Genomic DNA, 20911 nt, shown 5'->3' on the forward strand with positions numbered 1-20911 from the left:
TAAGTTAAACAAACTGCTCAGAGTTATCCTCTATTCCCATAGGACATATGCTGCCTGGGAAATCTCCTTCCCCCTTCTCTGCCCTGCTGCTGTTTCTCTTCTTAAAATGTTGGCCTTGCTAATTATTCTCACCAAAACTACCTGACATCAATTATTCTACTTTGCAATACTTAAATGATTTAGGGTCATATAATCCTCATATTTTGGCCACATAACTTCACTATCTTATGTAACTTTAATTTTTTTTCAAACCCTATTTTTAATGATGGTGATGTTTAACCTCCCCTCTAGCCCTATACCAGGAGTGGAAAAGAAAGGAAATGGGTAAGTGGACCTGTTTAGAAATAGTTCTTTGGAGCAAATCCCGTGTGTGTTGTCAGGAAATCAGCAGTTCAGTTCACAGGGATATACCAGCGATACAGTTCAGTAGAGTCAGAATAGCAAACACAATCTAGCACGACCTAGAAGAGACAGCCAGGTCTCAGCCAAATCAGCAAAAATCAGTAGGAGGGACCATGGCCAACACCAGGAACACCAGAAGTTCTCTGCTGTGCCTCTCTCAGCAAGCAAAGATCAGCTAAGACTTAAGACCATCAAGCGTTGCACAGCTAGCTCTACTGGCCAGCCTCAGCAAGCCTCTCTCACACCCACTGAGTACTATTTATGCGCCCTCCAGACATCATGTGTCCTCCATGGGTCTTGCCTCGGCACGAGAATCTGTCTCAGCTGACACCACTCTGCCAATCAGCCCTACCTAGACCATGGAAACAGCAAGAAGGCACAGCACATCACCAGAAGTTTTTTTGCTATGTTTCTCTCTATGGAGTCCTGCAAACGCGGCTCAACTATGCAATGTAAAGCAGACCAATACATGTGCGTTGTGAGCAAACAATCCTTCATCACGTATCCTTTCACATGCTTGCTTTAGCAGAACACTCTTTCACCTGTGTCTGTTTCAGCAAAACGTTCTTTCACGTTTGCCCCAGCAAAACACCATCTGACACAACTGACTTTCCAAAGAACCCTCAAGTTTCCACTTCAATCTTATCTGCTTGTCCCAGTTAAATTTTTGAAAGCTCATCTGAAGTCAAAGAACCCCAAAGTAGACATTTTATGAGGATTATATGTAGGATTTTAAAAAATATATAGTAAACACTCAGTGTAAATCCTTTTTATGGAGTCTTGGCTGGCCTGATACTCACTGTGTAGCTCAGGGTACCCTTGAATTCCTAACAACCATCCTAACTCAGCTCCCCAAGTGCTATGACTACAGGTATGTGTGCCATCATTCTCTGCTTAATTTTTTCCCCTAAGGCTGCGCTAAAGTACAATAATCAGTGGTAGATTTTTAGGGTAGAAAATTCAAAGGCAGCAATTTGTGTCTTGGACTAGTGAAAACAGAGCTGTATGTTCTTGGAGAAAGAAACAAATAGGATTTGACTTTGCTTGCAAGAATGTTTGCAAACCTCTTTACTTGTCCTGAAATATTATCATTTTAATCCATCTACCTGTTCAAACAGATAGATGAAAATGGGTAATAGAGAAGATCTACATTCAAAGCTCTTACCAGGGACTATAACCTCAGATTGTTTAAAACCAAGAACCGCTGAATGTCCAGTTTTGAGAAATACTATATAATCTATTATACAAATACAATAGATACTACAATATATACATCTTTCTTGATACACTATTAATAGCTTTGGACAAACAGCAGGAAGCTACAAACATGGGAAGCATGGTTTTAGAAAGCTTACATCCTGTTTTCAGGTGCACAGTATGAGGCCTGCAAGGTGCTCTCTAACTGTTTCTGGCTTTAGTCTGAGAAAAAGAGAAAACAGTTACTCCACACAGTGCCCCTAAAGGAGGAACTACTGAAGCTTCTCTAGGATACAGTGTCCCAACTATGGCCTTAGACAAACAGAATGAAACTAGCAAACAAAAACAAAACAAGCTCATCTTGCTACAACTTCAAATTTATCAAAACTGTCTAACAATACAAAGAAACCCCATAAATCCATTATGAAAATCCAGCACTCATTTGCTTATTTGCTGCAGAATTTTCTTCTCTGAACCAGTTGAGAACACTGTTCTTTATTCCTAAAACTTTCCAGTGACACTGTCTCACATAACCACATCATGAAAATATCGTTAGTTTATCTAGACTTCCTGCTCAAATTGTGTCATTTACCTAGTATTCTTAGCAATGACTTTATTCCACTCTAAAACTGAGCTCAAGATCACACAACGCATTAGAAATTGCACAACATATGTGTGGATGCTTCCACCTTCCTTTTCTTATTCTTGACATCTCTGAAGAGGATATATCCTGGGTGTGGACCAATCTTCAATGTGGGTTTTATACGATCTTTTGTCAAGATCATATAACAGTAATAAACTCCTAAAACAAATACCAATGGATGATGCCATCTTCTTAGACCACATGGGAAATATAGATTAGTTTTCCCAACACTACAGTTAATTTTGATTATTAATTTAGAGTCATTGAAGTGTTGATTGTCAAGTTTCTCCATGGCAAAGTTATTATGTTTTTCCTTGTAATCAACTGGCAAATTATGAAGAAAAGAACTGAGATTATGCAAAAATATCCTGCTTCTCACTAAACTAACACCTACTCATTTCAGTGTGGAGTGCTGATTTTATAACTCCCTTCCCTCTCTGTCAGTAATATTCCACAAGGGAAAGCTTTTGCTTCTGCCCCCATTACACTTTCTTCTTTATACCACAACAAGATGTTCTAGTTCCATCTTGTACTTTTCTCAACTTTATTTTGATAGTTACACTGATGGATCACTATCTGCCGGGGATGGCACTAAGCACGTTACAAACGTCAAACAACTCCAGAAAAGTGGGATGGCTGAGGTCTGGGGATCAAGAATTGCATCTGGCACTTTCTATTAGGAAATGCTGGAACTGTTTTCAAACAGAAAAACTTTAAGCAGTAAATGCGTGTTTACAAAGGAATAGGTGAATAATTTAGCTTACAGTGCAGGTAGCAGAGCAGAATAATAGAAAATCGAGTAGGAGAGGAGACAGGATGGTCAGATTAGTCTAAAACCTGACTATGGAGTTAAGGGTATGTCATGGTTAACCTTGATTGCCAATTTGATTGGATTGAGTTTGCACTAAAGCATCCCTCTGGGCGTGTCTATGCAGCAGGCTTTTCCAAAGAGCACTAGATCCTGAGGAATCTAATTATTACAGTTCAACAATCAATTGATGAATTCAAAATCCAAATAGACTGTTGAAAGACGGTTGAGGGTGGGGCCTGATTAGAAGAAATGTGTTGCTGTGGTCAGGTCTTTGTCAGGTACATCTTAGCTGTGGCCCCTTCCTGTTACTGTTCTCTGTTTCCTGGATAGTACAAGTGAAGAATATATATATATATTTTTTTACCATGCCTTTCCACAATGATGTTGAGTCTTGCTACAAGCCAAGACACAATGGAGTTAGCAAACTGTGGGTAAAATTATGAGCCAAAATAAATCTTTCCTCTTCTTGAATTCAGTTATTTGTCACAGAGACAAAAGAAATTTATTTAACATGCATTATACTGCTTCAAGTAAATGAAAGTGAGTGAGCTCCTTTAAGCAATGGAGTGACCCAAGTGTGATGGCATGGTAAGAAGACTTATTAAGCAGGAAGAAGGGCAAACTGGGAAAGATAAAGAAAAGTAACAAAAATAGACATTGCAGTTGTTTGTAACAATCTGTTACTAAAATAAATGTGCTTCTCCTGATGCACTAAAAGAACAGAGGAGCTGGATGCACAGACCCCACATTACTTCTTTAAAGGTAAATTGCCTGTTTGGCATAATCTACTTGGGAGATGGGCCCCCAGATATCCCTATGGGTAATTATATTGATTATGCTGATATGGGAAGACACACACACACTGTGGGTAGCACATTTATTCCATTCAGCTCAAGTCACCTCATCTGTATCACAAAGATGACACACCAATCCCTAAGGCCTGCTTGCAAAGACTTATGAGTTGCTAACTAAAAAATACCCTAAGTGGTGCCTGGTGGCAAGTAAATACTAAAGCAATCAAAAAGTGACTGTAAAAACAGTTGCCACATTCCTATCAAACCCCCACTCCTTTGTGATTCTGGAAAAAGAAATCTAAAATTCTGTGGCTTACAGACAAACTGCATTTGAATTGGCATTCTCATTCTTGTAATATTTCGAGTAAGAAATGTTCTCAAGATATACTTTACCTAGCTGGGCAGGTATTATTTGGTAAATCAGATACCTAGAACTACACTGCTGAGTCACAAGATATTTTTATATTAATTTAGTAAATACTGCCAGTTTTTAAGTTATTTCTCAAAAAAAAGAAAGGAAAAAGTAAGAAAGAAAGAAAGAAAGAAAGGAAGGAAGGAAGGAAGGAAGGAAGGAAGGAAGGAAAAAGAAAAGCAGAAGATGTGGCCGATAAGATGAATCGGTGGCTAAGAGTACACAGTGTTCTGCCAAGGACCACCCGGTTCAGTTCCCAGTGCCCACACTGGGCATCAGAAGTTCACTCCAGCTCCAGAGGTTCTGAATCCCTCTCTCAACATTTTGGACACCACATCCACATGCACACAATCACTCACATATTTACATAATTAAAAATAAAATATTTTTCCTTAAAGCTAGAAGTCATTTATGTCCAACAGTGTGTCCAGCAAAACAAAACCCCTATAACTCTTAAGTGTCTTAATTTCTTTTCCTATTGCTATGATAAAATACTTTGATAAATGCAACTTTAAAGATAAACGGTATATTCTGGTTCATAGTTCAAAGGTACATACAGTCTGTAGTGGGGAAGTCAAGGTGTCAGAACTTGAAGCACCTGATCACATCCCATCCAATCAGGAAGCAGAGGACAAATGCAAGCGGCTGCTCAGCTCCCTTTCTACACTTACATAGCAGTTTGGGATTCCATGCATGGAAGGGTGCCACCCACAGTGGGTGTGTCTTCCCATATCAACATAATCAGTATAATTCCCCACAGGCATATCTGGGGGCCATCTCCCAAGTACATTATGTCAAACAGGCAATTTACACTAACCATCACAGTCAACAGCCTTAGTGACCGTCAATCTAGGAAGCAAGATAATTTTAAGTAACTTTGAGTTTGCAGGAGCTGGATCTGATTTATTTTCAGTGAAGTCAGATAAGCCATTGCAGATGAACAGAAAACAGTGATGAAGCTTTAGGTCTAAGAGATTCTATGAAGGCTCCTAGGAGGTAAATCTTTTAAGATTCTTATCCAGAGATAAACTACAGTTAACAATCAATCTGGCATGATTGTTATAATACTGGCAGGAACACCATGGGGGCAACACACCACCTGCTGGTTGGATTTAAGGCCTGCCCCACAGGACAGAACTCTTGTCCAGGACTGTAAGCCCAGCTATGAACCCAATGTATGGATGCCATAGTCCCAAGGGGAGAACTTACTATTTTGCTCAACAGACACAGTAGAACTGCCTTCTATAGTTTAGTCTGTACTCACAGACTAGTGCAGCCCTCAGCAGAAGATTCACAACTGGTTAAAGTGCCGACAATAAGTGACTACGGAGTGCTCAGCTGTTAAAAGGATATGCATAGCACATGTATACATGCCCTCAATATTAAAGGAACATCATGGAAGAAGGGGCAAAAGAATTTAAGAGCCATATTGGGGAAACCTGATGTAAAATACCTTCTGACTAGGACATGCCTTCTATATAAACTCACTGCAGCTGTGGTTCCCTGTACACGATAGGGTCATCAAACTTTCATCACGGAAGGGGAAGAGCTCATGAGGCCTCACACCTCCCTGAGCGATTACCAAGTTAACAGTGGCTGGAGGAAGGAGTGTCACTCTTTGGTGGTACAAAGCTGCCTAGTAAGTAAGCTAGCCATGCTCATGCAAAGTCCTATTTGAGTACAGTGGGTAACGTGCATAAGAAGACATGGATGCAGGGGATGCAGGAAGGAGGCTTACTGGGAAGAAGAAAGGATTCAGTGAAGAAGCCGGGGGATAATAAGGTAATGGGGGGGGGGTGGTAAGAGTAACTAAAATTCAATATATATGCCTTTGAAACTGTCAACATCATCAACAAACCCCTTTAAAACAAGTAAATAACCACAGTCTATAGGGTTATTCTGAAGAACAGATAATATAAATCAAAGTTTTCAAGGATTTATTAAACAGAACATCCACTGCAAATAAAGTCTCTTCCTATGAATAAAAAACATAACATCTTCATTAGATTAAAATGATACTTGATTTCAATCAAAATTACCGTCTCCCAAGCATAGACTATTTAACCACTTGGTGTATCTCAAAACAAAAAGGTTAGATTCTGCTGTATTCGGAACAACTTTTTCTCTGGCACTTTTTTTTTTTTGTAAATATGTAACACTTCATGAATTGCCTGGCCTCCTTGCACAGGGACTATGCTAATCTTTGTATTCTCCCAATTTTAATGTGTGTGCTGCTGAAGCAAGTACTCTCCTGGCACTCTTAATATCCCTGACAAGAAGTCCTTGTATTGGAGCAAAGTGGGTAACTCTCTCTTCTGAAAGGGAGCAGACATCTTTCTTTGGTAGAGCACATTTACAGGTTTTTATGACCATTGTACACACTACCTAATGTTAAACCCAGAAAATTCCCCCACATTCTCAAGTTCCTTTGTTTTCATTACATGTGGAGAGAAAAGGGACAAGGCGTAAAGTACTGCTGGAACTACAGAACTGCTGGAACTACTCAGTGCAGTTTCCACTGAGGATGCAGTAGAAGAGCCACAGGGGGAGCCCGAGAGCTGCTTCAGGGCCGGCTTGCTTGCAGTTTCTAGAAGCCTACTTGTGGGAGGGCAAGCAGCAGAGCTGACAGGCAAACAACCTCCTGCTTTCAAGGAAAGCCTCTCTTCTGCTTTCAGTCTCCAATCACACAGGCTATCCTTTCTGTTTCTAGTTTTGTATGCTCATTCTTCACACGATGACACCTCACAGCTCATCAAAACCACCACAGGAAGCCTTCTCTTGTGAATCCGTTGTATTTACTAAAAGAAGGAATGTCTGGCAGCAGGTCCTGTCTGTTCTGTGACAGCAGCTACCATAATGCACAATGAACCATTGTCACCATCTCATCAAACATCATCGCCTTTGCAATTTCTGAGATGAAACTAGGACTCAAACATGAACTTCAATGTCTTAAACATCTAACTCCTTTCGAAAGGATGACACATCAGGACAGAACTGTCTAAAAGACTGAGGTGGCATTTGTTTAAAATGTTCTGAATACACTTGTAATTTGCTTCTTTTATGTCTGATGAATCCCACTGATTAACTTGACTGATTATTAAAGTCAAAGATCAGCTGGTGTTTCGAAAAAATCACCATTTTCAGAGACTACTAAAAGAAAAACTGGATTGCACAGTTATTTTCCAGAGTTTCAACTTCTGTTGAAATAGTATGAGCTCCAAAAACAAGAAAATAGATGAAAATAGATGAAAATTTTTTTTATATTTCTTGTATCTGAACATATTTAGAAATAAATTTATTAAAAAGTTAAGCTATCCATATTATAAAATTTGGAAAAGTTCCAAGAAATACTAAAGGGGGAAACCCCATTAAATATATATGATGTCATACAGTTACGATAAAACAAAGGAACCTAAGAAGCTCTTAATGCTATAGAACAACATTTTAAACAAATATGTGACTTAATTGAACTGGAGACATGACTCAGTCAGTAAATGGCTTGCTCTGTAAGCTTGAAGACTTGAGTTTAATCTCTAGAACCCAGGAAAAAAGTCCAATATGGAGGCATACAACTGTAATCCTAGAGCTGGGGAATTCAAAACAAGAGAATCCTTATGGACCCTATTAAATCCCCAAGCTAGCCTAATTGATGAGATCCAGGTGCAGAGAAAGACCCTGTCTCAAAAAAATGTGGAGACAGACTGTGGATCAACAATCTCTGACTTTCACATGTGCATGTGTGTATACACACACACACACACACACACACACACACCTTTCAACAGATGGGTTTAGAGCAAAGGACAGCAAATACTAGCTCAGAGTGCAAATCTAGTCCACTACCAATTCATAATTAAGATCTTGCTGGAACTGTACTATATTTGTTTACTACAATCTATGGTCAAAAAGACTTGAAAGCCTGCAAAGCTTAAAATAGTTACCATCTGGCCCTATACTGGTCAGAAAAAGTACTGCCTACTGATTTAGAGAATGGAAGATAGAATATAAACAAATGAGAGATAATTATAATTAAAGCTTATTGTGGGAAGCAATCATACATGCTCAGTTCTGTTAGAAAATGCTAGTCTATTCCATAACTGGCTACTAAAAACAAATGTCACAGATAGCATCTGGTAAGATTACTACTATCGTCATAATTATCTTATTTGGAGAAGCCTGTGCCAACCAAGCAAATTTTATCCCCCTGGAATATGCCCTGTCAAACATTCTGCAGTAAGCCAGATGATATCCTAGACTTGAATCTCTAAAACATTCTTTAAAACATTATGGGTGGCTATAAATCTACTTGAGTTAAACATCAGGAAAATAATAGAAAGAAGCATCACAGAAACCAAACATGTCCTGGAGCAGGTTGAAAAAGAAAAAGGTAGTAAGATTTCAAGATGTAAAATTAATGCAGAAAAGTGAAATCCATCAGCTGTAAGATACAGTAGGTCATGTTCACTATAGCAACAGATGATGGTACAGTCAATATTAATCAAGACACAGGAAGAAAGATAATGTTAAAACATTCTTGACAATCTCAGATGCAGATTCCTACAGACAAAACACCATCTTCTTGAACAGGACTAACTAGTATCATCAAAATTTCAGTTTGCTCAAAGTTAAAATTTTAATTTAAAGACATCCCAGTAAAACCACTAGCAAGTTTTTTTTTCCCACTAGAACAAGACACTTTGATTATAAGGCTCATGTTGAAAAATAACAGAAAGAGTCCTTCATAAAGTTCTGAATATCATCAATAAAAAACAAGGGTTGTTCGAGAACTGGTATTACTGACTACTAGAATATACTGTAATACCTTGATAAAGGTATCACAGTACAGTGCTTGGGCATTACCTAATAAGACAAACAGACCAGACAGTCAAGAAATACATCCAGACACATACAGATGAGAAAAAGGCCATACCTCAAGTCAGGGTAGACAATGAACTTTCTCTCTCAATAATGCAGAAAAACTGAGTGGCCATCTAAAAAGCTAGATCCTTATTTCTTGTCATACTCAACAAACAAAAATTCCACTTAGATCAAAGTTCTCCAAATAAAAACTAGACCCATGTAAATACGAAAGAAAAAAGAAATCAACAAACTCCTTTTAATCGTAAGAGAAGAGAGGGTCTTTCAATTATGATTAAAAATTGAGGCCATAAGATAATTTTAAAAACAAATTATACTACATATAAAATTCAATTTGCTTGATAAAAGCATTGTAAACAAAACTAAGAAATGAAAAATGTGCTAATACTTGTCACAATGGCTAATCTTTCTAAGAGATCCTAGAAATTAAGAAGAAAAAAAATGAACACAGAGTACAAATAAATAATTCTCAGAATCATAAAACGGCTCTTCAAGAATATATGAAGATGTCACCAGTTCCAGGACAAGCAAGTAAAAAGAAAGTTGACCCAACAATGACACACCGCTCCTCATTTAAGACATGCACAGATATCCAGAAATTTGGTGACATACTCTACATAGAAAGGCATACTCTCATACAATGGAATGGAATTTGACACAATCACAGATGGTTAGGATACAGATTCTTTCCAGATGGCTTTTCTATAGAAGTTGAAAACAATGTATGTGTGAGTTAAACCCAGAAGCATCAACAAAAGAGTGCAAACAACATCTAAGAGATCCAGCATTAGGAAACTGCACGTGGAAACAATGGTGCGGATGGGGTACTATGCGGAAATTTAAAAGAGCAAGGAAAATCTTTATGAATTGATATAAAGTTTACATAACTTTTTTTGCTGTATGAATCATCTGTTTTAGTATGTTGAAATCATATACTGTCAAAATACCACACAGAACATACTCACTTTCAAGGGAAAAATATAAGATTATAATGAAGGAATCATGCAGTCATCCACTAATCCGATTGTAGCATTCTGAATTAGGAACAACCAGATAATAGATTTCTCCTAATGTTTTATAATATAAAATATACAGCATTTCCTACTGTACACTCCAACTATCTATCCAACTTCAATCTATTTAGCCCTTATGTCTAACTTCTCAAATTCAACAGAAGTAAGAATAAGATTACTACTGAATACATCCTACTCTTTTACCATCCTAAAATGGAAGAACAAGGAGGGAACCTTTCAGTCAAGAACTGTGCAGAATAAGGTAGCAAAGCTTCTTCTATATTGTGTGTATGTGTGAGAGATACCGGTTCAGAACAGCAGTTTTTAAATGTGCCAGTCTCCATTTGTTTTAAACATCTATGATATTTTCTTAAAAGACAAAGATGTCAGCTGAGACCTTAAAGAGTTAGAAGTGTAAAGTCTCAGAAACACTGGATAAAGTCAGTTATCAATAAAATAAAAAACTATTAGGGATTTTAATGGTCTGACTGAGGATATCCAAAATTCATATTTTGAAGTCCTAACCCAAGTAACTGAGAATGATTATATTTAGAGTTTAAATGAGATCATTAGCTCAGTATCTTTACAGGAACGGGATATATATATATATATGGAGGGGCGGGCATCAGGGCCACACATACACAGATGAATGACCATATAAAAGAGGCAAAAAGAGGAAAGTCATCCATAAGCAGCCTCAGAGGATGTCAGCCCTGCTACCATCTGAATCCTGTAGTGACTAGAACTTTGAGAAAATGAATCCATGTGGGTAAGCCACCTAGCACGTGATGTTGTTAGGCAGTCTTAGAGATCAACATAGGGACTAAGCGCAGCACCTTATTTGGAAATCTCTGGTATCAGAGTACAGAGAACAATAATTGAACCAAACTCTTACCAGCTTTTGGTTCATGCAGCTTATCAAAGCAGCATACAGACCACTGACTAGACAGGACCAGAAAAGAAATACCCATGACACAAAATAATCAAAACACTAAATGCACAGAACAAAAAAAAGAATATTAATGTTGCAAGGGGAAGAGGCTAAGTCATATATAACATCAAGCCTATTAGAATAAACCTGACTTTTCAATTTTCAACATAAGCTCTGAAAGTCAAGAGTCAAAGATACAAGCTCAGACCAGGATACCGAGAAATTACAATCCACAAAAGAAAGAAAACCTTTTTACTATAAAAACAAATGTAAGCAATTTCTGCTCACCAACCAGCTCTACAGAAAACACTAGAAAGAAAATTTCAGTTTGAAGAGGTTATCACAACCAAGAGGATGCAAGGAATAAATACTCCCAATAGAGTAAATGAGGGCCAGGGAGGGAGGAAACACCACCACCACAACAACAAAAAAACCAGGAATCAATAAATACTGCTCATCAATAACTATATTAATGACCTCAATTTTTCCATAAAAAAAAGACAGACTAACATATTGGATTAGAAAATTGGACCCATCTTTCTGCTGCATCCAACAAACACACCTTAACATCAAAGACAGACCACATCAGGCTAAGTTTTGAAAAAATATTCTAAGCAAATGGACTCAAGAAGCAAGCAGTGTAGCCATTTTAATGTCTGATAATGTACACTTCAGAACAAATCAACAGAAATAGGGATAGAGAGACACTACATACTCATTAATGGAAAAACCCACCAAGAGGATACTGCAATTCAAAATATTTATGCAGCAAGCCACCAGAGTACCCAAATTCATAAAAGAAACACCACTACAGCTAAGATCACATATTGACCCGCAAACAGTGATGGCAGGTGACTTCACCCACTGTGTCTTGACAATAGGCAGGTAAAACTGAACTGAAAAACATTAGTTAAGTAGCATCATAAATTAAATGGAACTAACATTTCTCCCAGATACTAAAGAATATACTTTGTTCTTAGCAACTCAAAGAACGTTCTTCAAAATTGACCATATATTAGCATATAAAGCAAGTCTCAACTGATATAAAAAAAACTGAAATAATACCGTGCATCCTTTCTGGCCACCATAGATTAAGGCTGGATATCAACAGCAGTAACAGGAGAAAGTATAGAAATTCATGAAAACTGAACAACTCACTACTGAATGAAAATTAGATCAAAACAAAATTTCAGAGGAAAATTTAAAACTTTTTAGAATTGAATAAAAATGCAAACACAACATAACTAAATGGGATACAATGAGGGCAGTTTTAAGAGGCAAGCTCATAGCCCTAAGTGCCTATAGAAAAACTTTAAAAAGATTTCATATTAGTATCTTAATGACACACTTGAAAGCTCTAGAGCAATAAGAAAAAAATAACACCCAAGAAGAGTATGTGGGAAGAAATAGTCAAACTAAGATCTGAAATCAATAAAATGGAAACAAGAACAAACAGTACAAAGAATAAATGAAACAGAGATGGTTCTTTGAGAAAAATCAACAAGATTCACAAACAAGTAACCAAAAGATGGAGAGAAAAGAAGACATAAATAAATAAAACTTGGAGATAAGGAAGGGGACAACAGTCACTGAGGAAAGTCAGAGAATGTTGAGAACATACTTTAAAGGACTGAAACTCCATCAATCAGGAAAACTTTTTTAAAAATTCAAAAGGATGAACTGCTTAATATACATTAACAACCATGGTTAAGTCAGGATGAAGTAAGCAACTTAAGTAGATCCACAACCACTAGGAAAATAGAAGCAATGATTGAAAAATCTCCCAATCAAAACCAGGCTAGAGCTAGGCGGATTCAGCACAGAACTCGACCAGACCTTCAGAGAATGGTAATACTCCTCAAATTACTCTGCAAAAATAGAAACTAACCAAAAATCAAAGATCAAAAAAAATCATTGACAAATACACTATAGATGCAAAAATTCTCAATAAAATACTTGTAAACCGAAATCAAGAACAAGATTATCCACCATGACCAAGTTGGTTTCATACCAGAGATGCAAGGGTGATCCAACATACATAAATTCATAAACGTAATCCACCACATAAACAAACTGAGAAACAAAACAACACACACAAAGAAAAACAAAAACAAATGATCATCTCATTAGATGCAGAAAAGGCCTCTGACAAAACTCAACATCCCTTATGATAAATGTACCAGATAAGAGGGTCGTATCATAATAAAGGGAATGTGAAGCAAGCCCACAGCCAACACTATCCTAAACAGAGAAAACTCAAAGTACTGCAGCTCATCTTACAGCAATGAAACGACAGTAGGTAGTCAAGGGGAACACAAACAGGCAAGGAAGGTGTCAAAGTATCTTATTGTAGATGATATGAATGTACACATGAAGGATGCTAGAGACTTTATCAGCAAACTTCTATAGCTCATAAACACTTTCAGTAAAGGAGCAGGACAGAAAAATAACACACAAAAATCACCCGCTTTCCTATACAAAAATGAGAAACAGACTGAGAAAGAAATCAGAGAAACATATCTTTCATAATAAACCCCCCCAAAAAACTTAGGATAACTCTAAGCAAATAAGCAAAAGATTTGTATAGTAAAAACTTGAAGATGTTGGAGAAAGAAACTGAGAAAGATATCAAAAGATGGAAAGCTCTCCCATGCTCATAAATAGGATTAATAGTGTGAAAATGGCCACCCTATCAAAAGCAATCTAAAGATTCAATGCAATCTCCATCAAAATTCCAACACAATTTTCAACAAGTAGAAAATATTCAATTTCATATGAAAACATACACATACTTACATATACACACATACATATACACGCACACTCACACATACACACACACAAACAGGATAGCTAAATTAATTCCAAATAATAAAAGAACTATATGAAGTATCACCACCCTAGACTTCAAGTTGCATTGCAGACCTATAGTAATTAAAACAGCATACTATTGGCATTAAAAACAGGAATTGTACTAAAGACCCAGATGTAATTCCAGACATTTGGATTTTTTTCTTTTACAAAGAAACCAAAAATACACATTGGAAAAAAAAGATAGCATCATCAATAAATGGTGCTAGTCAAATCTGTATGTAGAAGAGTACAAATAAATCCAGCCTGCACAAAATTCAACTTCAAAGGGATCAAGGGCATCAACAGAAAACTAGATACTCTGAATCTAATAAAAGAGAAAGTGGGGAATAGGCTTGAAGTCACTGACCACAGGACACCAATGACACAGGCATTAATACTGACAATTAATAAATGAGACCTCATGATGCTAGAAAGCTTCTGTATGGCAAAGAACACTATCAATCCAGAAAAGCAGCAGGCTACACAGTGGGAAAAATATTTAGCAACTACACATCTGATAGAGGTTTAGTATCAAGAACTGAGAAAGAAAAAAAACAATTGAAAAATGGGGTACAGAATTGAACAGAGTTCTCAAAAGATGAAAACACAAATGTCTGAAAAACATAAACATTTAAAGAATGGTCAACATCCTCAGGAATCAGGAAACTAAAACTAAACTTTGTGATTCCTTCTCACCCTAATCAGAATGCTACAGTCAATTTAAGAAGGATAGCAACGCTGGTGCAGATGCAGGGAAAGGGGAATACTCACTCAGTGCTGCTGCCAGGAAGTGCAGACTGGTGCAGCCACTACAGAAGTCAATGTGGAGGCACCTTAGGAAGGTGAGAACAGATCCCCCTTAAGATCAGGATAACTAACCCACTCTTGGGTACATACCCAAAGGATTCTACACCTTACTACAGAGATATCTGCTTATCCACGTTCACTCCTGCTCTACTCATAATGGCCACACACTGGAAACAGCCTAGATGTCCATCAACGGATGAAAAGAGAAAATGTGGTACAGTTACACAATGGAATATTAATCAGTTATTAGGAAAATGAAATTATGAAATTTTCAGATAAATGGATAAAACTAGATATAATCGTCCTGAGTAAGGTAATGTGTCTCAAAAGACAACCTTTTGAGCTTGTGATGTGTGCTACAATCCGAATAATCACAGAGGTTAGGAACCTAGAAAGAGACTTGGGGGTGGGGATGAGGTGTAAGGTGGGGTCCTCCCAAGGACAGGAAATAGAACAGTGTTAGCAGAGAGATAAAGGGGAAATAGAATAGGAGAATTAAATGGGGAAGGAGATGGGAGGGAAGGATGCAGGAGGATCTATAGGGAGGAACAACTAACCCTAAAGGTCTTTTGAAAAACCAAATGGATAGAAAAAAATGTGACCAAATATAGTATATGAAAAAATGTAATAAAACAAATAAAAATAGTCACTTAATACAGCAGATATACACTGGAGGCAGAACGCAGGGCCAGCTGACATTGGAACAACGGGAAAAAGATGAGGTTGCTAGGCACTCTGGCAGGACACGACAGATTATATCTCATACTCATATAAGATTTAGGATTCTTACTTGATGACAAACACTGCACAGTTAGCCTAATGTGTAAGAAAAATCCAAACTTCAGATAATAAGAGCATATGATAAAATTGCCACAAGCATATTTAAAAACTCTTATTACTGATCAACAGATGGAGACAGCTTTGTTTCACCAAAAGACAGTAGACTTTACACTGAGTCAGACCTGAGTCCCAATCCTAATTTTCACGCTTATACAAAATATGCAAGTTCAGTACACACAGCTTCCAGTACCTCAACACAGTGAAGAGGGGATTGATTGTGCAGGACTAAGGGATCCTGCTGTGAGGGTCGTTACGGTGAAGATTATGGGTAATTCCTAGCATTAACGAGAGTACACTCTTGACATGTAAACAGACACTGCTTCCAGAGCAACGCATGACACTCTAGCTTATCTAAGTCTCACACCAACTCCAGGAGGAAGTTACGATACATATTTGCAGACAGTAACATGGAATCCTTAACCATGTCAGAGTGTTGTCACTTACGTCTAGTAGGACTAGAAAATGGTACTGTTTTTCTTTGCCAATATATGCTGGGGCTTTCCCAAAGATCGTAAACAACAGGCCAAGCAGGAAAAGAAAGGATTCAGAAAATACCTATGGGAAGTGAGAGGGGTTAGGAATCAGCAGGGTACTCCACTTATGCTTTATGTACAAGATTCCACCAGGACATGAAAAGTGTCCCTAGAAATAACATTCTTTGTGTTTTGTTTTCCCACTATCAGCTTCCATAACTGTCCCCTGTCAACCTAGTCCTGTGTACTCTTGAGAATTAAGTACAAATCAGGGCCCATGCGGCCTTACACTGGTTGAATGCACACTGAATAATCACAGAGTGTGGAATAGGGGTGTACAAAGTTCTTCATGCTGGGCTAGGGTATAGTCTCACTTCCAGAGCAAGATGCTAAAGGAAATACCACCACAAAGAGAATGAGAGGCCAAACAATTTCATTAAGTCCAAATGATGCTGCCTCAAGACCTAAAAAAAAAAAATGTTCTCATAGAAAGTATGACAACAATGGACACTTACCTAAGATGAGATGAAGCTTGGTCTCTGTCTGGAAAGCATAGTGCAATGTCACCAAAAATGGCGACTGTCTAATGTGCTCCAGAACCTGTCGTTCTGTCCGTGTATGCTCTGTAGTTTTAGCCTTCTGAACTATTGTTGCCTTTTTTAACACTTTCATGGCATACAGCTTTCCAGCATCATGGCCGCTTACTTTACGAACTAGAAATACTTTCCCATAAGCTGAAAAAGAAAACAAAAAAATTGCTGTAAGCTGAAGAAAAGGAAAAAAATTAAAATGCTACATTGGCAGAATAGTATTTTATGGAAATAAAACTAATGCCCCCAGCCAACACACACAAACACCCATTCAAGGGAAAAGCACGCTTGGTGCTATTTCAAATAGTTCTTTGATAATTTCTTCAGCCTTTTACCAAAGCTATTTCTAGCTCTAGCCCTCAGTATTTACACATCTAGCCACTGCTGATCAAGTTCTGCTTTCACTCCAAATGTTATCCTCTCCTCAATATGTTTAGGTTATTTTATTATAGTCAGCTAACCAGCCCAAGTCAGACATCAGATAAAGCACTGGAGTATACAGGTATATATTTGCCACTGGATCAATCAATTTCTCTCTCTCTCTCTCTCTCTCTCTCTCTCTCTCTCTCTCTCTCTCTGTGTGTGTGTGTGTGTGTGTGTGTGTTTTTCCTGAAAGGGTCTCAGTATGTTCCCCAGCCTGGCCCTGACATTATCTCCTTCTACCTAAGCCTCCTAATGTCTGAGATTCCAGTGAATATCATTATTTCCAGTCTCCAAGAGAGTTTTTTTTCTTTTCTTTTTTCATATTCATGTGTGGTACACATATATGCATATTTGCATGTATGTGAACATGCTTGTTCGCATGTCTCTGGAGGTTAAAAGTTGATGTTAGGAATCATCGTTGATTGTTCTTCCACCTTATTCATTGAGACAGACTCAATCAAATCTAGAGCTCACCAATATGGCTAGTTTTGTTAATCAACATGCTCTGGGAATCCTCTGTCTACCTCCCAATCTTGCTGGAATTACAGGCACGTCACAAAGCCAATCAATCATTTTTGTGGGTTCTGGAGATTCAAACTCTGGCCCTCACACTTGCATGGTAAGCACTTTAACCTCTAGACAATCTCCCAGTCCTCCAAGACAGTTCTTAGTACGAATCTAATAATTTAGATAAGCAAACTACTTCAAGTATTCCTCTATATCTATTCTTTTAGAATCAAAGCAATATAAAGATATTATATAAAACAAAGGAGGGCTTTACACTTAACAAATATTAAAATACCCAGAACTGAAGGCAAGACAGAAGCCCCTTTAAATCTCCAGGCAGAAATGACTTATGGCTTCCTGGGTCAAACTCATCATGTGTTTCATAAATAAAGACTGTGGGAGGCACAATCCTGTATATGGTACTGCTCCTCCAGGTTGAAGAATTAGCCCTGTGGACAGAGTAGCTTCCCTGAATCTATTTCCTCAAGGAAGATAAGGAGGGAGAGGAAGAAGGAGCAGGAAAGGAGATGAAGGAAGAGAGAGGAGGAAAGGGTGAGGAAGGCTTTGAATTCAAATGTATCTTGGAGTGCTTATGCTCAATTCCATTTCAGGAGCTGAATGGTTTAATGAGACCACTCTGAGTTGGACCCAGTTTTGGTCCAGATCACTGCTACTATAACCTTGCTAACAACTCCCTGTATTTAGTCCATAATTCTATTATCATCTACCTACTAGAGTAAGAAAGCTTTATGGGAAAGGTCTCCACTCTGATTCAGTTAAGAACTAGATCAGTACCAACACTTGATATGCCATGCATTAATGCTAAACTAGACTAATCGTGAGGGAAAGATTCCAACCCTTGAGAGAGAATAGCCCATGGCAGGCCCTCAGCTAAGCACACCTTTCTATATACTGACTCACTTGGTCCTCACCACAGCCAGTGAGGTGGTACTCTCAGGTGTCTTATTGCAGAGATAAGGAAATAAGTTCATAGTAATTAATAAAACTGGCCAAAAGACTTGCTCTAGAGGAAAGATAAACAAATGATCAAGCGTGGGGAGAAGAGCTAGTCCCATTCCAGTGTATGGCCTAGGCTGGCAAGAGTCCTCTATCCCCAGGGTACGGCTCACAGCCAGAGAAAAGGGCTCTATCCTATGGCTTCCCCCTTGCTCCTTACCTCTCTTTCTCCCTCTTAGAAGTTCCCAGGATAATTATGGTGCCAGTTATAAGAGAGAAAAATAAATTAATTAAAGCAGCAGCAGCCAATATCGCCCTGATTCAAATGCAGAAAGTGTGATTCTTCCAGAATCATTCTATTGGTAAATGAGTTAAAAAATCAAATTCTTCCTGAATGCTAGGAACCTGATTTTATAGATTATAATAAAACCAGTGCTACAAAACATTTAGCATATTCCGAAGAAAAGTTTGTGTTGTACTTAAGTATGTGTGATAATTACAGGTTGAGATCTCAGAAAGGCTGAAGTCAATCAGGAAAGAAAATTACAACTTTCAAGATCTAACAAATCAACCTAAAGAATGAAGCTAGAACAGCATAGTTTGTACAGCAGCAATGAAACCAAGATAGAAGCCACTCTAATAAGATATACTTTGTCTTCCAACAGAAGAAGGTGCTATACAATCTGGGGAGGAAATAAAGTCCTTTTCGGGCAATCCTGGTGCTTCCATGTACCTTACGTACATACACAGGCCCTACCACCAACTTATATTCTCCCAGATGTCAATCTCTAGAATGTCACAGTGCTAGAAATTATGTAATCTAGCTAGCATCTGGAAAGTAAGAATCCTTTCTGTGTCACTGAAACACCTTCCTAGCACACCAGATTTGTTTGCAACAAAACAAAAGAATGTGAATCCTGTGGGAGATGCAGGCTATAAGCACCCAAACCCGAGTACTTATCAGAGCCTTTAGACACATTAACTCTTTCAGTTCTTAGACCATCTTCCTAAGATGTACTGATGAGCATCTCAACTTATACAAGAAAAACCTCAAGTGCAGATCAATTGTTCAGGCATTCATGATTACACTTGTCCATTCAGCCCAACTTCTAGGTGTGCACTCTTAGATCTGCTTCTGTTGATTCCCTTAAAATGAGTTATCTCATCTGTAAATAATAAGATCTCAACGTAAAACTGGATACACTAAATCTACTAGAAGAGAAAGTGGGGAACTGCCTTGAACATACTGGCACAGGAGACAAATTCCTAAACAGAACACCAATAGCTCAGGTACTAAGATCAACACTTAATAAATGAGACCTCATAAAACTGAAAAGCTTCTGTAAGGCAAAGGATACCATCAATAGGGCAAAACAGAGCCTACAGAATGGGAAAAGATCTTCACCAAACCTACATCTAACAGAGAGCTAGTATCTAATATATACAAAAAACTCAAGAAATTAGCTACCAACAAACCAAATAACCGTATTTAAAAATGGGGTACAGAACAGAGAATTCTCAACAAAGGAATCTCTAATGGCTGAGAAGCACTTAAAGAAATATTCAATGTCCTTAGTCATCAGGGAAATGCAAATCAAAATAACTCTGAGATTCTAAACTATACCTATCAGAATGGCCAAGATCAAAACCTAGAGTGTGATGGTTTGTATATGCTTGGCCCAGGGAGTGGCACTATTAGAAGGGGTGGCCTTGATGGTGTAGCCTTGTTGGAGTAGATGTGTCACTGTGAGCATGGGTTTTAAGACCCTAATCCTAGCTGCCTGGAAGCCAGTATTCTGCTAGCAGCCTTCAGATGAAGATGTAGTACTCTCAGCTCCTCCTGCACCACGCCTGCCTAGATGGCGCCATGTTCCTGCCTTAATGATAATGGACGGAACCTCTGAACCTGTAAGTCAGCCCCTATTAAATATTGTCCTTATAGGAGTTGCCTTGGTCATGATGTCTATTCACACCAATTAAAACCCTAATTAGACATCAAATGACAGCACGAGTTGGTGAAGATGTGGAGCAAGGGGAACACTCCTTCATTGCTATTCAGAGTACAACCACTTTGGAAATCAATTTGGCAGTTTCTCAGAAAACTAGGAAAAGTTCTACCTCAGGACCCAGCTAGACTACTCTTGGGCGTATAACCAAAAGATGTTCCACTATACCACACAGGGACACTTGGTCAACTATGTTCATAGCAGCTTTATTCATAGTAGCCAAAAACTGGAAACAACTGAAGAATGGATAAAGAAAATATGATACGTCTATACAATGCAATACTATTCAGCTATTAAAAACAAAGATATCCTCAAGTTTTCAGGCAAATGGATGTAACTAGAAAAGGTCATCCTGAATAACACAGACCCAGATA

At 38.1% G+C, this 20911-nt stretch overlaps 1 protein-coding gene and 1 non-coding gene across 3 annotated transcripts in view; both read right to left on the minus strand.

Moving 5' to 3' along the window:
- Rps6ka5 (ribosomal protein S6 kinase A5) overlaps window positions 1-20911 on the minus strand; it is a 174677-nt gene that overhangs the window by 81483 nt on the left and 72283 nt on the right. The window contains exon 3 of one of the 2 annotated variants that reach the window (XM_028777257.1): window positions 16570-16788. In XM_028777257.1, the coding sequence (XP_028633090.1) occupies window positions 16570-16788 (219 nt within the window). Of the gene's footprint in view, window positions 1-16569; window positions 16789-20911 lie in introns of those variants that run through there. The other variant, XM_028777258.1, reaches the window with a different exon arrangement.
- Window positions 6404-6506, minus strand: LOC114629338. The gene has a single exon (XR_003712634.1). It is a non-coding gene; the product is annotated as a U6 spliceosomal RNA (small nuclear RNA).

This window comes from Grammomys surdaster, unplaced genomic scaffold, assembly GCF_004785775.1.
Source record: "Grammomys surdaster isolate TR1022 unplaced genomic scaffold, NIH_TR_1.0 279, whole genome shotgun sequence".
Taxonomy (NCBI): Eukaryota; Metazoa; Chordata; class Mammalia; order Rodentia; family Muridae; genus Grammomys; species Grammomys surdaster.